Consider the following 18,905-nt stretch of genomic DNA (forward strand, 5'->3'; position numbering starts at 1 on the left):
AACCCAAAATTTAAAACATTTTTTTTTTCCAGCCCACTCCAACCCAGTCTCCCAGTCTAGCCCAGCCTCGTAACCTCTCCCAGCCCTGCCCAGCCCAGCCCCACCCCAAATAAGGGCCAATAGTTTTTTTATTTGTTTTTTAGATAGGCAGCCCAACAGTAGCCCAATACTTGCCCAAAAAAAATAAATAGGCAACCTAATAGGTTTGTATTTTTTTAAAGAGGCAGCCCAAAAATATAAATAGGCAGCCCCATAAGCAGCTTTGCACCATCCAGCCCATCAATGATGGAGATCCAAAGAGGTTGTGGGGTCTCCCAAAATTGGGGTCTAAATCATTGTTGAAAACTTAAACTCTAATGGGAGTTGAATAATGTATTGAGATCTTCAATTATTACAATTATCAAATGGAGATGATACGAATCCTCCTTCAGTAAGTGTACAAAAAGAAAAGAAAAAGCCACCACTTTTTCTTTCCCTGTGTTCAGTTTCTTCTCATCATCACCATGGCTTCAAGCACAACTGAAGAAATAGTCCATGATTTTCCATCATTCATTCGAGTTCACGGAGATGGCAGAGTAGAAAGATTCATGGGCAACGATGTTGTCCCTTCTTCAATCAATCCCGACACCGGTGTCCAATCCAAAGATGTCGGCCTTGTTTGGTTTGTGTTTCTCAAAAAAATTTGGGAAAAATTCTCTACAAATAAGTTTTCAAAAGTAATCAAACCAAACAAATTTTTCTAAATTTTTTTTCTAAAACTTGTTTGGTTTACAAATTTTCCAAACAAATCTCTCTCTCATACACATCAAATCAATCACTTTTTTCTAAAACTCTCTCAAAATAATTTTTCAAAACATCTTTTGAAAAAAAGCTAAACCAAACAAATTTTCGTACTTTTTATCTCAAAACATGTTTCTCAAATACAAACCAAACAAGGCCGTCGTAATTGATCTAGAGACTAGCTTATCTGTGAGGCTCTGCATCCCCAAAACCCCCAATCCATATCACAAACTCCATCTTCTTGTCTACTTCCATGGCAGTGGCTTCTGCCTGGAAACCGCCTTCTCTCCCACATACCATAACTATCTTAATTCACTTGTGGCCGAAGCCAACATCGTTGTTGTCTCTGTTGATTACAGAAGAGCCCCTGAGCACCTTCTTTCAATCCCATACGACAATTCTTGGGCCGTTGTCAAGTGGGTTGCTTCTCAGTTGACCGCTAATGGTGGTGAGGTATGGCTAAAGGAGTACGTTGATTTTGATCGGGTTTTCTTTGCAGGAGACAGCGCAGGTGGTAACATAGCACACAACATGGCAATTCGGGTCAGGCTGGATGGTGCGAAGCTTGTTGGGATGGTTTTAATCCATCCATATTTCGGAGGGAAGGGCCCGGTTGGATTTGAAGGTGTTGACGGTAACATCATTGGGAAAGCGGTTGCTGATAAATTTTGGCTCTTTGTGTATCCATCGTCTAATGGGTCTGATGACCCGTTATTCAACCCAGTTGTGGATCCGAAGTTTTCAAGCATGGTTTATGACAAGGTGTTGGTATGTGTAGCTGAGAAAGATTTTTTGAAGGATAGGGGTTGGTATTACAAGGAGGAGTTGGGGAGGAGCGGGTGGGGAGGGGTGATGGAGATTATGGAGGTTGCAGGGAAGGACCATGTGTTTCACTTGTTTAAATCGACTTGTGACAATTAGGGGTGTTCGCGGATCGGTTTTGTGCGGTTTGCAGTTCGGTTTTGACCCGCCCGCATCTATGCGGTTTGGGAAAAAGTCAACCCGCAACCGCCCGCAGTGCGGTTTGCGGTTTGTGCGGATAGGGTTTGCAAATGTGCGGGCGGTTGCGGGCGGTTTGCGGTTTACACTTTTTTTCTTTAAAAATTAATTTTCGAGTTTTTTTCCCAGCGAATTTAGGCATTAAATTCATTTTATATATTTGTGATAACAATTTTTTGATGAGTTTACAAATAAAAATTGAATATCAATGCATTAAATGAAAGTACCTAAAACAAAGAGACTCTACACTAGCATTTTTGCCATGAAAAAAATGTATATCAATGCATTGAAGGTTGTACTCAATTAGAATTGCCAGTTCAGTAATCAATAATCAAACTATAAGTTCCATCGACCATTAGAAGGAAAATTTTATTAGGAAAAAGTGGATGAATCACCAATGAAAATCATATAAGAAACTAAGTTTAGGACTTGATAATTCTATGGCATTAAGAAAGTTGAGAAATACTTAAAAATAAGGATCCTAGTGTCATAGATAATATAATGGTACTCCTGTAAAAGTCACAAAGTTGGTATATAAATAATAATAATAATAATAATAATTAAAGTGCGGGCGGTTTTTGCGGGTTGATGGTTTAAACCGCAACCCGCCCGCAACCCGCAAATTTGTCATATTTCAAACCGCATCCGCCCGCATTATGTTTGCGAAACCGCCCATTTATATGCGGGTTGGGCGGTTTGAACGGTTCGGATAAACCGTTGCCCACCCCTAGTGACAATGTTGTGGCTTTGCTCAAACGAGTGGCTTGTTTCTTGAATGAGAACAATGCCTAGTTCTTTGTGTTGTGCATTGTTCTATTTTTTTAATGTAATGTGGTTGCATCTATCAAATGCTTTGCTTTTTTGCAAAATTTGATTAAATAATGAATAAATCAATTTACGGTTCTTTTACTGCATTATATGCTAGTAGGGGTGTCGTCATGGTATTTCGAATTCGTATTAGAATTATCTTAATACTAATCTAACTTATTTATTATTTCGTATTATTGTTTCGTGTCATTTTCAGACCATCTCAGATTCGTGTTGTGTTAATGTGTTATGTCAACAAATTTCACCATAAACTAAAAATATAAAATGTTCAAAAAAAATTTGAAAATTTCCTCACAAGTTAAATTTTAATAAAACTAATCTCTATCAAATGAAATTATTTATAAAAATATTTGATTTCAACTTAATTTGATTTTCTTAATTTAAAAAAAATTATTTTATAATTTTATTTTTTTTACTAGATTAATAGACAAAAATATATTAAAAGTTCAATTAAAAGCAAAAACAAAACTTATATTAAACTTAAAATTGTATTTTATATAATTTTTAATAAATTGGATGTAAATTACATAAGAGATTAAAAAATGTCATGATACTCTTTAGTAAAAATAATATTAACGGTGTAACTAATTCTTTATTATACCGATTATCCGTATCAATTTCATGTTATACAATTTTGATACTAACCTGATCTGTTTAATATTCTTGTTATCAGGTCGTGCTATATACGTATAAATGTTAGGAAATGATCAATCCTAACCCTCTAATTTCGTATACAATTCGAGTTATATTATCATGTCCTATTGCAAATTTCCACCCTTATATGCTAGTAGGGATCGCAATTTGAAACCGACCCGACGGGGATCCCCGACCCCGACCTCAATCTGAGCGATTTTTTCTCAAAAAATACCCCCGACGGGGAGAAGACGGTATTTGAAAATCAATCCCCGATCTGTTTCAAGCCGGGGACGGTGATCAGAGTTTAAGCCCCGTTCCCATCCCCGAATTTTCCCGAAGTAAAATTACTTTTATACCCCTTATATATATATATATAAAATAAACCAAATCGTGTATTATATTTATAATAAACCAACCTGTGTATTATATTTATATATTTGTTACTGTGTTGTATTATATATATATATATATCTCTCACTCTCTAACTCAGATATATCTCTCTCTCACTCTCTCGTTCTTCTCTCTCTGTCAACTCTCTCACTCTCGCAGTCACCGATGGCGACATCACCACCACCGCTGGCTCTAACCCCCTCTCTCTCTCTCCACTTCATCTCTTCTGTATTTCTCATGGCCACCGCCACCACCACCACTACCGCCGCACAAGGTCTGTCTCTCTGTCACCACCACTGAACCCACTGCCACAGCCAGCCACTATTGATCTTGCGCCTAGTCACTGGTAGGGGTGTGCACGATGTGGATCGGGCAGTTTGAGAGCAAAATTACAAACCGAATGACGATTTAGCGGATTAACGGATTGACAAATTGCAGTTTGGGTGGTTTTTGGCGAATTTGCGGATTGAAGAATATTATAACTAATTATCATACATTTGCATAATATATAACACTAATTTGTATAATATTTTTTAAATATATAACACAAAGTAATTTTACATAATATGTTTCATATATATAACTATTAATTTGTAATAAATTTCATATCTTAAATCTCTCTCACACTCATTTTTACATTGATATTTCATTGAAAGTTAAAAAATATACATGTATTAACTATAGTGGAGCGGAGCGGAGTGATTCGGTTGGCGGATTATAAATTTTAAAGTTTAAACTGCGGTTAGCGATTAGAGCGGTGCAGATTGATGCAGATCAGTGCAGTTTAGCGGATTGGGCGGTATTTTTGCACAGCCCTAGTCACTGGCGTCGCTCAGATCTGTGCCAGACGATGGAGGTGTACTCAGATCTGTTAGATCTGTTATCTGTGTGTGTGTGTGTGTGTAGGGATGGCAATATCTGTGTGTGTGTGATCTGATTTGTGTGGTGTATTCACACTGTGATTAATTTTTTTTTTAAATTTAAATATGTATTTGTTAATGATGATGAAACATAGTGATATATATTGATTTGTTGTTCTTGTGTTGAAGCTCGGGGATTTTTCGGGGTTGGGGAAACCCGATCCCCGTTAAGGGACGGGAGGGGTGATGGGTTCCCCCATCGGGGATCAGGGCGGGGACGGAGATTTTTTAGCCTTCGGGGATCGGGGACGGAGAGTGTAGTCTCCGGTCCCGCCCCGTTGCTATTCCTATATACTAGTACTTTGTTGCGTAACTTAAGTTACCTCCAGTACCTTTCAAACTTTCTTTTTTTTTGTTTTTACCATTTTTTTTTTAGAAGTTTTCAACTAATATGCGATTATTATGACATAATTGTTTTGAGATTTGACATATATGAATGTAAAAAGATTAATGATTTGTCTGTCGAATTTGTTTAACTCGAATTCGCCTAAATGAGTCTTTTCTAGAAAAGGAACTCATATTTATGTGCATGAGTCTCTTGCCGAAAACAAACTCATTCAGACTTATTCAAACTAAACAATTTGAGGTAGCCATACGAATAAAAAAATATTTGTGATTCCCCTATTTTTGTGATTTTAAATCACGCATCTCAACCAATTAAAACTGATTATATAGAAAAAGTGAGGCTTGAAATGTCAATATGTACAAATTTGATTTGAAATGTCAATTTGTGTAAACTTACATTTCCACAAGGCAGGTGATGGAGTTCCATCCACCAGTCAGTCTGCCAAAAAGTTAAGATTTTTAAAAAAAAAATTTTTAATAAATTTTATGGTTTTATTTAACAAATTAAAAATGACTATAAGTGTCTCTTTAGTTTGACGAATTCAACTACTAACGTTGTGTTTGGTTGTAGATTTGATGAGGGATTTAGAAAGAGAAAGGAAAAAATTAAGTGAAATGTGAATAAAATATACTTACATTTCACCTAGTTTCACATACCTTTTTATTTTTCCTTTCTAAATGTCTTCCCAAATCTCCCAACTAAACACAGCATAAATTTACATTATTTTCAAGTTGCCTTCAAATTTTAATGGATATTTTATTTCATATCATTTTCTTGGATGGACCATTGTTCTAGAAATAAAATAACTCAATGGTCAAGTAACTTGTCATTTGAAAAATATTATAGGTCTAATTTTTTTTATTAAATAAATAATTAAATATCTTATATAAGTATCAAATTCTCATACTTAGATAAGATATTTAATTATTTATTTAATAAAAAATTTGATATTTTTTCATGATGTGTTGTCACCACAATAACAAGACACTAGTTATGTGACTCACAATAAAATTTAATGATGTACAATGACAAACGGAGGAGAAACTAATGTTTACTCAAAGATCAAAATCATTATTTATTTCTCTCTCTCTCTACTCTTCGTCTCCTTCTCTTGGGACTTGGACTTAAATATGAATTCTTCCTCATCCATCTCCTCTGTCGCTTGATCTAATTCGACTAATAGTTTGAACTGCTGGGGAGATTTAAAGGCTAATGTACGAAAAGAATCATCAAACAAACATTTACAGATACGTAAAATTTATAAACAGATTACATTAAATCTGAATTTTAATCACCAAACTGATTTTCAACATGCGTTTTTCCACATAAATATTGAGTAAAGAACACTGCTACAACGCTTTTGGGCTCTAGAAACAAAAATTTCTCTGCTAATCTTTCATGGTTACAAATTTTCGTTCTAATCAATAGACTCCATCAGCCACAAAACCTTGGAACAAGAGAAGAACCAGCTTTCTGTTTTCTCCAGCAGATAAGTGGGTCACAAACAACACACACACAAACAAAACACTCACTTTCCAATTTAAGATCATATTTTATTTTTTATTATCTTCCCCTAATCAACATCTTTGAAACAACACACTCACATTCAAATTTAAGTCTTTCAATTATGCTAGGCATGCAAAATGAATTATTAAATATTATATCAAATCTCTCACATGGGTATGAAACCCATACAAATCACATAGTTGTGGATCCACACATATGTAAGAGGTTTGGTAGAGTATTTACTAACTCATTTGACTCTATAACATTTTCCGCTACATGATAAAATGAACGTTAATTGTCTTTTTGTGTTCTTCTGTTCCATATTTTTTTCACGATAGATTGGACTGCAGATATGAAAAATTAGATTTCCATGATTACATCCCACAACATTAACATCTATCCGTTGCTACAAACCAAAGTTGAGAGTATTGGTATTGGGCTGATATGAGGTGGTAAAGAAAAAAGTTCTTTCTTTTGAATAAATGAAAAAAAAAAAGGGAAGAAAAAAGTTAGGAGAGAGAAATGATAACTGATCAGAGAGAGGTAGACGACGATATCTTTGAAAAAAGTAAACGTTAATGTTGTTTTTGATTGGGAGATTTTGAGAGAAATTTGGAAAGAAAAAAAGAGAAAAAATGTGTGAAATTAGATGAAATGTAAGTATGTTTTATTCATATTTCACTTAAGTGTTCTCATTTTTCTCTCCTAACCAAACACAGCGTAAGTGTTCTCATTTTTCTCTCCGTCAATTACTAAATTTGTTATGGAACCCACAGGGTCGGTGGCTTATTAATGGAACAGCTCATCAATCGTAAGCGATTACATCTTGTGCAATAGTGACAAAACTGGTCTAGTTTTCAAAACATGATTTGGATCAAAAAAATAAAATAAAATTGTTCGGTTGATAAAATTTTAAAATATAATTTAAAACTCAATTTTTTCATTCATTTTCTATTTTTTTTATTTATTAATAAATCAATCAATAATTTTCTCTCTTCTGTCTCATCTCTGATTCTTTCACATTTTATATACCAATCAATCAATTTTCTCTCATAGTCATCTATTCAACTAAAAAAAAGAAAAATTACAAATCATCTCAGAGTTATTTTCAAAACTCATAATCAAACAAATTTTTAATAATTTATCTTTCAAAATACAACTGAAAATTCATTTCAAATTTAAACTAAACTAAACGGAGCTTATTCTATTTTTTTTTACCAATCCTCTCTATTATTAGATCATTTAATGACTCTTACTTTAACAATTGTATAAATTTTTTCTTCATTTAATATAGCAGTAAATTTACATAAATATTTTAGAATTAACGAATGATGTAATGAGACCTCGATGGTCAAAAAAAAAAAAAAAATTATACTATTATATGGAGATGATACGAATCCCCCTTCAGTAAGTGTACAAAAAGAAAAGGCCATCACTTTTTCTTTCCTTGTGTTTAGTTTCTTCTCATCACCATGGCTTCAAGCACAGCTGAAGAAATAACCCATGATTTTCCACCATTCATTCGTGTTTACAGAGATGGCAGAGTAGAAAGATTAATTGGCAACGATGTTGTCCCTCCTTCAATCAATCCTGACACCGGTGTTCAGTCCAAAGATGTCGTAATTGACCCGGAGATTGGCTTATCTGCAAGGCTCTACATCCCCCAAACCCCCAACCCACATCACAAACTTCCTCTTCTTGTCTACTTTCATGGCGGTGGCTTCTGCATCGAAACCGCCTTCTCCCCCACATACCATAACTATCTCAATTCACTTGTCGCCGAAGCCAACATTGTTGTGGTCTCTGTTGATTATAGAAGAGCCCCTGAGCACCCTCTCCCAATCGCTTACGATGATTCTTGGGCCGCTGTCAAGTGGGTTGGTTCTCACTCGACAGCTGATGGTGGTGAGGTATGGCTAAAGGAGTATGTTGATTTGGATCGGGTTTTCTTTGCAGGAGATAGTGCAGGTGGTACCATAGCACACAACATGGCAATTCGGGTCGGGTCAGATGGGCTGGACCGTGTGAAGATTGTTGGGATGGTTTTAATCCATCCATATTTCGTACGGAAGGGCCCAATTGGATCTGAAGGTGATGATGGTAACAAAATTGGGAAAGCGGCTGCTGATAAATTCTGGCTCTTTGTGTATCCATCGTCTAGGGGGTCTGATGACCCGTTAATCAACCCGGTTGTGGATCCGAAGTTTTCGAGCGTGGTTTGTGACAAGGTGTTGGTATGTGTAGCTGAGAAAGATTTTTTGAAGGACAGGGGTTGGTATTACAAGGAGGAGTTGGGAAGGAGTGGGTGGGGAGGGGTGGTGGAGATTATGGAAGTTGCAGGGGAGGACCATGTGTTCCACTTGATTAAACCGACTTGTGAAAATGCTGTGGCTATGCTCAAACGAGTGGCTTGTTTCTTGAATGAGAATAATGCCCAGTTCTTTGTGTTGTGTATTGTTCTGTTTTTTTTAATGTAATGTTGTTGCATCTATCAAATGCTCTGCTTTCTTGCAAAATTTGATTAAATAATGAAGAGGAATGCTAGGATATAAATGTTTTACTAATACTTTTACTAAATATTTTATATAAGTGTGGGACTCACATGAGACCTATATGGTGTGGGTTCCACACCCAAGTAAAATATTTGTCGAAATGTTGATAAAATATATGAGATCTCTAACATTTTTTAATAATTGATAAATCAATTTGCAGTTCTTTTATTGCATTATATGCTAGTATGGGTGGGCGTTTGCGTTTGGCCGTGTTCGTGTCATATTATTTTAGATTCATGTCAGAATTATCTCAATACTAACTCGACTCATTTATTATTTTGTGTTATCGTGTTACATCATTTACGGTCTGTGTTCGGTTTATGTCATGTTAATATGTCATGTCAACAAATTTCACTATTAACTAAAAATATGAAATGTTTGAAAAAAATTTAAAAATATCATCATAAGTTAAATTTAATGAAACTAATCTCTATTAAATAAAATTATTTATAAAAAAATATTTGATTTCAACTTAATTTGATTTTCTTAATTTTTAAAAATATATTTTATAATTATATTTTTTACTAGATTAATAGACAAAAATACGTTAGAAGTTTAATTAAAGCAAAAACAATATCTATATTAAACTTAAAATTGTATTTTATATACTTTTTAATAAATTAGATGTAATTACATAAAAAATTAAAAAATTTCATGATACGCTTTAGTGGAAATAATATTAAAATGGGTAAATAATTTTCATTATATGGGTTATCCGTGTCAATTTTGTGTTATACATATTTGATACTAACCCGATCTGTTTAATATTCGTGTTATCGGATCGTTTCATATTCATGTCAGGAAATAGTCATTTCTAACCCATTAATTTCATATTCGGTTTGAATCGTATTATCGTATCGTGTCGTGTCATAAATTTCCGCTCTCATATGTGATTATTATGACATAATTGTTTTGGAGATCATGTGTGAATACAAAAAGATTAATAGTTCGTCTATCAAATTTGTTTAGTTTGAATTCATCTGAATGAGTTTCTTTCCGGGAAAGGATTCTTGTACACGAGTCTCCTCCCGAAAACAAACTTATGCGGACAAATTCGGGCTAAACAAATCCGGTAGGTATAATGGTATTGATGGAAAAAAAGAAAGAAAGAAAAAGGTTTTGTGATTTCATTTTTTGTGATTTTAAGCCTTCATTTGGGATGCGGGTTGATTTTTAGTTATTTTAGTTTGAGATTAAAAAATCTCGTTTGTGATGGACTTTTTAATTTGTTTTATTTTTGTGAGAGAAAAAATAAGATGATTATAATTTAAATATGATATTTTATCTTATTAATTTTTTAATTTATTTTATCTTTTTATAACTAAAATAACTAAAAAATTCCATACCAAACATGGTCTAAATCATCCCGTTAATTCCTTTCTCAACCAATTAGACTGCTTACATAGAAAAAAAAGTAAGGCTTCAAATGTCAGTATGTACAAATTTGACTTGAAATATCAATTTGTGTAAACTCACACTTCCATAAGGCAGGTGTGCACCAGTCAGTTTGCCAAAAAGTAAAGAATTTTTTATTTTTTATTTTTATAATTTTTATGGTTTTACTTAACAAAAAAAAAAAATGACTATAACTATCTCTTTAGTTTGACGTATTCAACTACTAAAGGTGCCTTCAAATTTTATTAGGCATTTTATTTCATATCACTTTCATAGATGGGCCGTTGTTCTAGAATTTTATAAACAAATGAAATAAAATAACCCAATCGGCAAGTAACTTGTCATATGTCATGGTTTTGATGCCTTGTTTGTCACCACAAAAATAAGTCACCTACTATGTGAGTGTACAAAGGCTAACGGAGGAGAAATTAACGTTTACTCACAGGTTAAACTTATTAATTATTCTCTCTCCCTACTCTTCGTCTCCCTACTTCTCTTGGGACTTGGACCCAAAGATCTAATTCAACTAATAGTTTGAACTGCCAGGGAGATTTTTTAAAGGCTAATGTACGAAAAAAATCATCAAACAAACATTTATAGATATGTAAAATTCATAAACAGATTACACTAAATTTGAATTTTTAATCACAAAACTGATCATCAACATGCATTTTTCCACAAAAACAGTGAGTAAAGGACACTGCTACAACGTTTCTGGGCTTCAGAAACTAAATTTTTTTTCTTAATCTTTCATGGTTGTAAGTTTTCTTTCTAATCAATAGACTTCATCAGCCACAAAAACTTGGAACAAGAGAACCATCTCTCAGTTTTCTGTAACATAGGTGGGCCACTGTAACAATTCTCGTTCCGTAAAACCTTCGGTAATCTTAGATTTACTCACCAACGCTAAATTTATAGGAGCGGATTTAGATCGTGGCAGTCACACACAACGCACACAAACAAAACACTCACTTTCCAATTTAAGATTATACTTCATTTTTTATTCTATTCTCTTCATCAACATCTTTGAAACAAAACACTCACTTTCCAATTTAAGTCTTTTGCTGCATGATAAAATGAACATTAATTGTTTTTGTGTTCCATATTTTTTTCACGATCGATTGGACTGCAGATATGAAAAATTTGGATGTCCATGATTACATCCGACAACATTAACATCTATCCGTTGCTACAAACCAAGGTCGAGAGAATTGGCATTGGGCTGATATGAGATGGTAAAGAAAAAAGTTGGGAGAGAGAAATGAAAACTGATTAGAGAAAGGTAGATGACGATAGCTTTGAAAAAGTAAACGTTAAGTCTTCTCCATTTTTGTCATGGGACCCACAGGATAGGTGCCCTATTTCACATGAGAAAATGACTTGGACCCACAAAGGGCAACCATGACCCCACTCTGTGATTGGTTAGTTTTTTTTATTTTTTATTTTCTTCTCCTCCAATCTCTAGTTTTGACGTGTGTGTGGGGGGTGATGAGGGTGGTGATTGGAGGAGATTGGAGGAGATCTCAATCACTTTCCTTTCGCATAAGCAAAAATGATTCAGACCCCCTCCAGGAATGACCCCACGACCCCCACAGACCTTTGATTAGCCAGATTTTTTTTTTTCTTCTCCTCCTCCAATCACCAACCCCCACGTGTCTATGGAGTGGTGGGAGTTGGTGATTGAGGGGGTCTCAATCACTTCTCTTTGCATGAAACAACTCATCAACCGTAAGCGACGGCAAAAATAAATAAATGCATATATATATATTAAAAATTTTAAAAATTTTATCAATATTTTTATCAAATATTTTATATGAATATAAGGTCATATCATGTGGATCTCATGTGAATCTTACATCTATTTAATATTAATAAAATGTTTGGGATCCCACACCCAATCCTCTCACTATTACATCATTTAATGACTTTTACTTTGACAATTGTATAATTTTTTTCTCACAAAAATGCTAGATATTTCAAAAGTTTTATCACAATTTCTACTAAATGTTTTATATAAATGTGAGACTCACATGAAACTCACGTAACATAAGTCCTACATTGGTAAAAATTTTCATAAAATTTTTAAAATCTCTATCATTACTCTTTGCCTAATTTAATATAACAGTAAATTTGTATAAATATTTTACAATTGATGAAGAGTAATGCTACGTATCATGAAGTAAATATCATGAAAAACTTCATGAAACTAATTCAATGGTGAATGCATAACATACAATAAAACACTACAAACACTATAATCTAATCAATGGTGGAGAATCTTCATGAAGATTTTTCATGACATTATTTTCATGATACCTAGCATTATTGATTAATGAATGATGTCATGAGATCAGGAATTATTACAACTATTACTATTCAAAATAAAATAAAATTTACAACTACTAAATGGAGATGATACGAATCCTCCTTCAATAAATGTACAAAAAGAAAAGGCCACTACTTTTTCTTTTGTGTGTTTAGTTTCTTCTCATCCCCATGGCTTCAAGCACAGCTGAAGAAATAGCCTATGATTTTTCACCATTCATTTGAGTTTACAAAGATGGCAGAGTAGAAAGATTCATTGGCAACGATGTTGTCCCTCCTTCAATCAATCCCGAAACTGGTGTCCAATCCAAAGATGTCGTAATTGATCCAGAGACTGGCTTATCTGCAAGGCTCTACATCCCCAAAACCCCCAACCCACATCACAAACTTCCTCTTATAGTCTACTTTCATGGCGGTGGCTTCTGCATTGAAACCGCCTTCTCTCCCATGTACCATAACAATCTCAATTCCCTCGCCACCGAAGCCAACGCCGTTATTGTCTCCGTTGAATATAGAAGAGCCCCCGAGCACCCTCTCCCAATCGCTTACGATGATTCTTGGGCTGCTGTCAAGTGGGTTGCTTCTCACTTCTCGGCTGGAGGTGGTGAGGTATGGCTAAAGGAATACGTTGATTTTGATCGGGTTTTCTTTGCAGGAGATAGCGCAGGTGGTAACATAGCACACAACATGGCAATTCGGGTCGGGTCGGATAGGCTGGATGGTGTGAAGATTGTTGGGATGGTTTTAATCCATCCATATTTTGGAGGGAAGGACCCAATTGGATCTGAAGGTGATGGCGCGGCTACTGATAAATTCTGGCTCTTTGTGTATCGATCGTCTATTGGGTCTGATGACCTGTTATTCAACCCGGTTGTGGATCCGAAGTTTTCGAGCGTAGTTTGTGACAAGGTGTTGGTATGTGTAGCTGAGAAAGATTTTTTGAAGGATAGGGGTCGATATTACAAGGAGGAGTTGGAGAGGAGCGGGTGGGGAGGAGTGGTGGAGATTATGGAGGTTGCAGGGAAGGACCATGTGTTCCACTTGATCAAACCGATTTGTGAAAATGCTGTGGCTATGCTCAAACGAGTGGCTTGTTTCTTGAATGAGAACAATGCCTAGTTCTTTGTGTTGTGTATTGTTCTGTTTTTTTTTTTTTTTTTAATGTAATGTTGTTGCATCTATCAAATGCGCAGCTTTCTTCCAACATTTGTTTGTTTGTTTTTCTGTTTTTTGTGTTTTTTTTTTTTGTTTGCTGCGTGCAACATTTGATTAAATAATGAATAAATCAATTTACAGTTCTCTTACTGCATGCATTATATGCTAGTACCTCTTCTTGTGTAACTCAAGTTACCTCAGGTACCTTTCGAATCTTTTTTTAAGTTCTCAAATAATATGTAATCATTATGACATAATTGTTTTGGAGATTTGACATGCTTGAATACAAAAAACAAAGGATTTACGATTCCCTTATTTTTTTGAAAAATGCTCTGTAACTCGAATATTTCTGGCTCAAGTGGCCGAAACTTGGTCAAATATATTTCTGTCAATATTTTCTCTCTCCTCTCTATGTTTTACTTTCTACCTCTATTCGAAATCAAAACCCATTGAAATAGTAGGAGCTCACATCCTCTCAGCAAATCTCTCTCATTCTAGATTACTCTCACCTCTGCTCAGCAGATCTCTCTCATCCCAAATCTCTCATCCCAGGCCTCTATGGCACAAGCCTATCTATATAAGGGTTGATTGAACTATTGGAGTTATTGGCAAAATACTGAGAAACAGAATTTTCTTTATCTTATCCATGGAAGCCTTCTCATCTTCTGCCTCTCTCTCTCTCTGCTTTTACTTTGTTTAGTGAGTGTTGGGGATTGTGGGGGACATTGCCATCATTTTTAACTAGGTTGGAATAGGGAAACAGTGCCCATGACCTGTTGCGTGATAAACATCTGCCTAGTGCAGGAAACTTATGCCTCGTTTGGGAACAGGCTAATTTAGTAACTTTTTGGCTATTTGGCTAAAATATGAGCTAAAAAAAACTATATGTTTGGGATGACTTCTTGGCTTTTTACGAAAAGATGTGCAAAAAGTAGAGAGAAAGGAGAATCTTTGACTTTTTGGTATGAGTTGTTGACTTTTTGGCTAATTTTGTAACTTTTTGACTTTTTAACTAAAAAGGAAGGTTCCCAAACGAGGCCTTAGTATTGAGTCTGATTTTAAAGGCCAGTAATGCTTAATGGTGAGGAACAAGATACGAAGGAAATGAACTTGAGTAGTGGCATTCTTGCAATGGTTCTGTAGTAATATTGAAAAAGGAATTACTTAAACAAATGTTTGTGAGAAATCTGACATAGTAGCATGCAAGGACAAGAGGATTTCGGGTAAGAGATGTTATGGTCATACCTGAAACACAAGGGGAAAGTGATATTGAATTAATGGATAATCATATAACAAAATAAGTGGTGCTAGATTGTTTTTTGATTGGATGAACATATTGCGTACTGATTGCAAATATTCTTGTAGGGCTTTGTTCAATGTTACATAGAAGGATGGTCCCCAGTTCTGCAAGTGTCACCATGGTTTTGAAATTTGGTGCTCCACGAATTCGAATTCATATCATTCTAATGCTCTATGATTATCATTTTTGGTTTGTTTTCTTGTCAAAAAATGAATCAGAACTTGGAAGATGCTAAGCCCATTAATTAACCATAAACTTAGACCATGAGTTAGTCTTTGTCTAAATTCAAAGAAGTTAGCCCCTAACAATTAAAAACTATGAGAAATTTCAGGAATTTGAATCCTTTTTGTATATACAGCAATCCATACAAGCATAGTCCAACTAAAAAAAAAACAGAGAAAATCAAACAGAAAAAACCCTTCCTTTTATTCTTCACCGAAATCTCTACAACAGAAGAAGATGATTAGAAAAGCAGAGTATAAAATAACTTCTGTACACTATTATTATCAAACTCAAATGAAAGCTTTACAATTGGAAGGGAACCCAAAAATAGAGATCTCATAAACGATCTCTGAGAACTCAAAACAAAAATAAAAGAATCAAATTCAATCCCCCCCCCCCCAAAAAAAAAAAAAACCAAAAAATCTTTAACAAATTTGAAGATGAAACCAAACAATGAAATTTAGTACTGTCTGTAACCCAGAACAGTATTGGCAACCCCTCTTCCACCTCTCCCTCCCTTGTTTTCCCCATTAATCGCATTCGCAGCAGCCGACGACAATCCATTCAATTCCTCTATACTCGCATAGCTCTTCCTCCCCATCAATCTGATTTCAATTCCTCTTCTCCCCCAAATTTGCATCCTTCCAGGTAAGAAGTACAAAGTCATTGAAGAAGCTTTAGCTTTTGTTGGGGATGTACGCGATGCAAGTCGTTTTGTCTCACCTGATAATCTTTATGGTTCCGGTCCACAACCATTTGGACCCAGATCGGTGCTTAGTGGCGGCACACAGGTCTGTTACCCCCTCCTCTCCCTGTTCCGCTGCAAAACTTTCTCCCTGTTCCGCTAGGTTACGAAGGAGATGGTGCTCCTCTCTCTCTAGTCTTTGTTCTTTTCCATTTTAATTTTTTTTTTCTCCAAATGAAATGTGTGGGTGTGGAAGTTGAGTTGAACACACGCACACAGTAGATAGAAAATAAAATTTGAGCCACTCGACGCACATGATTTCGAGCTATGTAGCGGACTTGTATTTTTTTTTTTTGATTTTAAATCACCCTGTTAATTTGCTTCTCCACCAATTAAAACTGATTACATAGAAAAAGTGAGGCCCTTTCTACAATAAAAAGGAAAAAAGAAAAAAAAATAATAGTGAGGCTTGAAATGTCAATATGTACAAATTTGACTTCAAATGTCAATTTGTGTAAACTCCACATTTCCATACGGCGGACGGCATAAGGCTGGTAAGGGTGGGTATAGTTCGGATTGAATCGGATTGGAATAAAATCAGGATCAATTTATTATTTACGGATCTTGAAAAATTAGAACCAATCCAATCCATTTAAATTGTGGAACCAATTCAAACCAATCCATTTAAACATGGATTGGATCGGCTTAGGCCTACGGATTTACATAATTAAATAACAAAAAAAATATATATATATATATATATATAACACTTCAATTTCATAAAAATATAAATATAGCACCATATTAGTTTCATAATAGCAACATGTCTTTTCGTAATAGCGACAAACTGTTCTAAAATTTAAACAACTATAAAAAAATTAGTTTCACTATAAGTATTTAGATCATTACAAATTAACACTAAAAACTAGCAAACAAAAGTAATAAAAGAAGATATTATGCAAGTTTATGTTTGAATTTAAGTTTTATATGAAGAGAAATGTTAGGGATCATGAAAATTTTTTCATGAAAATGATCATGAAAAATTTGTGACCCTTAGATTATCTTGATTATTGTGTGGTGTTTTATTGTAAGTGTAATCCAAAGGTTACAAATCTTTCATGATCATTTTCATGAAAGACTTTTCATGATACCTAGCATTGCTGTTATATGAAATAAGAGAAAATACTATGCAGGAGAGTGTATAATAAAAGTAAAGACTACTTGTATACGGTTCGGATCGGTTCCAATCCGGAACCGTGGAGTTCATGTTAGATAATGTCTCAATGGGACCATATAATTAAATGTGGTGTTATCATTTATAAGAAGCCTACAATTTAAGTGATTCAATTTAGTTAATAGGCTTAAGGGTATATGTGTTATGGACCTAATGTGTAGATACTAGTTGTATAATTTCTATTTCTATGAGGGGCAGAAATAGAAATTAAAACATATTGGTTAAAGTTAGTTTTCATTAACCAATAATGGTTAATTTATTGGTTTTCATTACCTTTCAGTTATGAAAACCAATTACAACCTTTAAAAGGTTATGGTCCCTATTCCTTCCCAAGGTAAAAAAAAATAAGAATACTGTTTTGTTTTTCTAAATCCTCTCAAGGAGAAACATAAGGCACCAAAGGGAAAGGATTAGAAGGTTCCAACAAAGTCAATATTAAGGTTTTATTGACAATCAGACGCTTCCGTTTAACCATTTATCAATGGATTCAGGTATGTCATTTTGTCTTGATTTCTTGATAATACACATGGTAAATGATCCAAAGTGTAAGGTTTATGTTCTGAAATTTATGTTTACAAGTGGCATCAGAGCGGTTATATCATGTGTATTATCAGAATAGATATGCTTTTATTCATCCTATTTAGTTTCCTAGAATCAGATTCTGTTTTTTGTATTTCTGTTTTTTCCTCTGCTGCAAATTTTGTTTTGTTTTCTGGAAATGGAACATAATTCGGATGGGCGGTTCATTTTTCAAATGGATGAACATCATGTATTTATATATATATATATAGATATATCTTGCGATTTGATCGGTTTCATTTTGAACATCATAAAAAAAAAAAAAACTATTTGTTTTTGGAACCGTCAATTATATATATATATATATGTGTATATAATTGGAATTGCTGTAGATTATATAACATATACGGGGTCACAAATTTAGAAATCTTTAAATTTAATGTAATTTCATACAACGTCTACAGAAATTTAATTTTCTAACACTCTCAATATAAGTCAATTCAAACAAGATGTCACAAAAGTGATCTCTCTTGTCTAGATTGTTTTATATGGAATGTTTTGAAGTTCATGTCTGTGTATCTCATGCGGGTATTTATCGGTCCAAAGACATGATTAAGACTTGGCAGAATTACACACGCATTTTGTGGTGATAAACATGTGCCAATTGTCAAGGAAACCTAATGTGAATAATAAATCCATCAAAAGATAGATTTGTTATTTGACATAACTTATTGTCAATGTTTGATCATTACAACAAGAATACCACTTACAGTTAATATCACTACCCAAAGGCTTGGTATTAATGTTGTGCTAGGTTTCTTGAGATGTTGCCATTAAATTAATTTATTTAGAGATTATCTGTTTGGTAACTTAATGTGAACATGAGGTAATTGCAACATTTTTTGAGGATGTTGAGTTTGGGGGGAGAAATCTAGTTAGAGACATTGTCTTTGAGGAGGAAGCAGGAGTAGTAATCCCACTTCCTACTACTACTTTTGACCAATCACAGGTTCCTATACCTGTCATTGCTCGAGAAGTAATTTCGGATCCTCAACCAGACAATGTTGTTCAAGATAATATAATTCAAACCCCCATTCAAGATGAGGTAATTGT

At 34.3% G+C, this 18,905-nt stretch overlaps 1 protein-coding gene and 2 pseudogenes across 2 annotated transcripts; all 3 read left to right on the top strand.

Annotated features, from left to right (window-relative positions):
* Positions 1–572: 572 nt before the first annotated feature.
* On the top strand, positions 573–1,701 carry LOC114300271 (putative carboxylesterase 12 pseudogene; annotated as a pseudogene).
* A 5,879-nt stretch (positions 1,702–7,580) lies between these two features.
* On the top strand, positions 7,581–8,921 carry LOC114300260 (putative carboxylesterase 12). Its single transcript, XM_028245138.2, has one exon. The coding sequence runs from the start codon at positions 7,878–7,880 to the stop codon at positions 8,880–8,882; it is 1,005 nt and encodes a 334-aa protein (XP_028100939.2). The 5' UTR covers positions 7,581–7,877; the 3' UTR covers positions 8,883–8,921.
* Positions 8,922–12,819: 3,898 nt separating this feature from the next.
* LOC114300273 (putative carboxylesterase 12 pseudogene) lies at positions 12,820–13,984 on the top strand (annotated as a pseudogene). The gene has a single exon (XR_014360745.1). The product of XR_014360745.1 is annotated as a putative carboxylesterase 12 pseudogene (transcript).
* The last annotated feature ends 4,921 nt before the right edge of the window (positions 13,985–18,905 follow it).

Source organism: Camellia sinensis, chromosome 2, assembly GCF_055761805.1.
Source record: "Camellia sinensis isolate YWXY chromosome 2, ASM5576180v1, whole genome shotgun sequence".
NCBI lineage: Eukaryota > Viridiplantae > Streptophyta > Magnoliopsida > Ericales > Theaceae > Camellia > Camellia sinensis.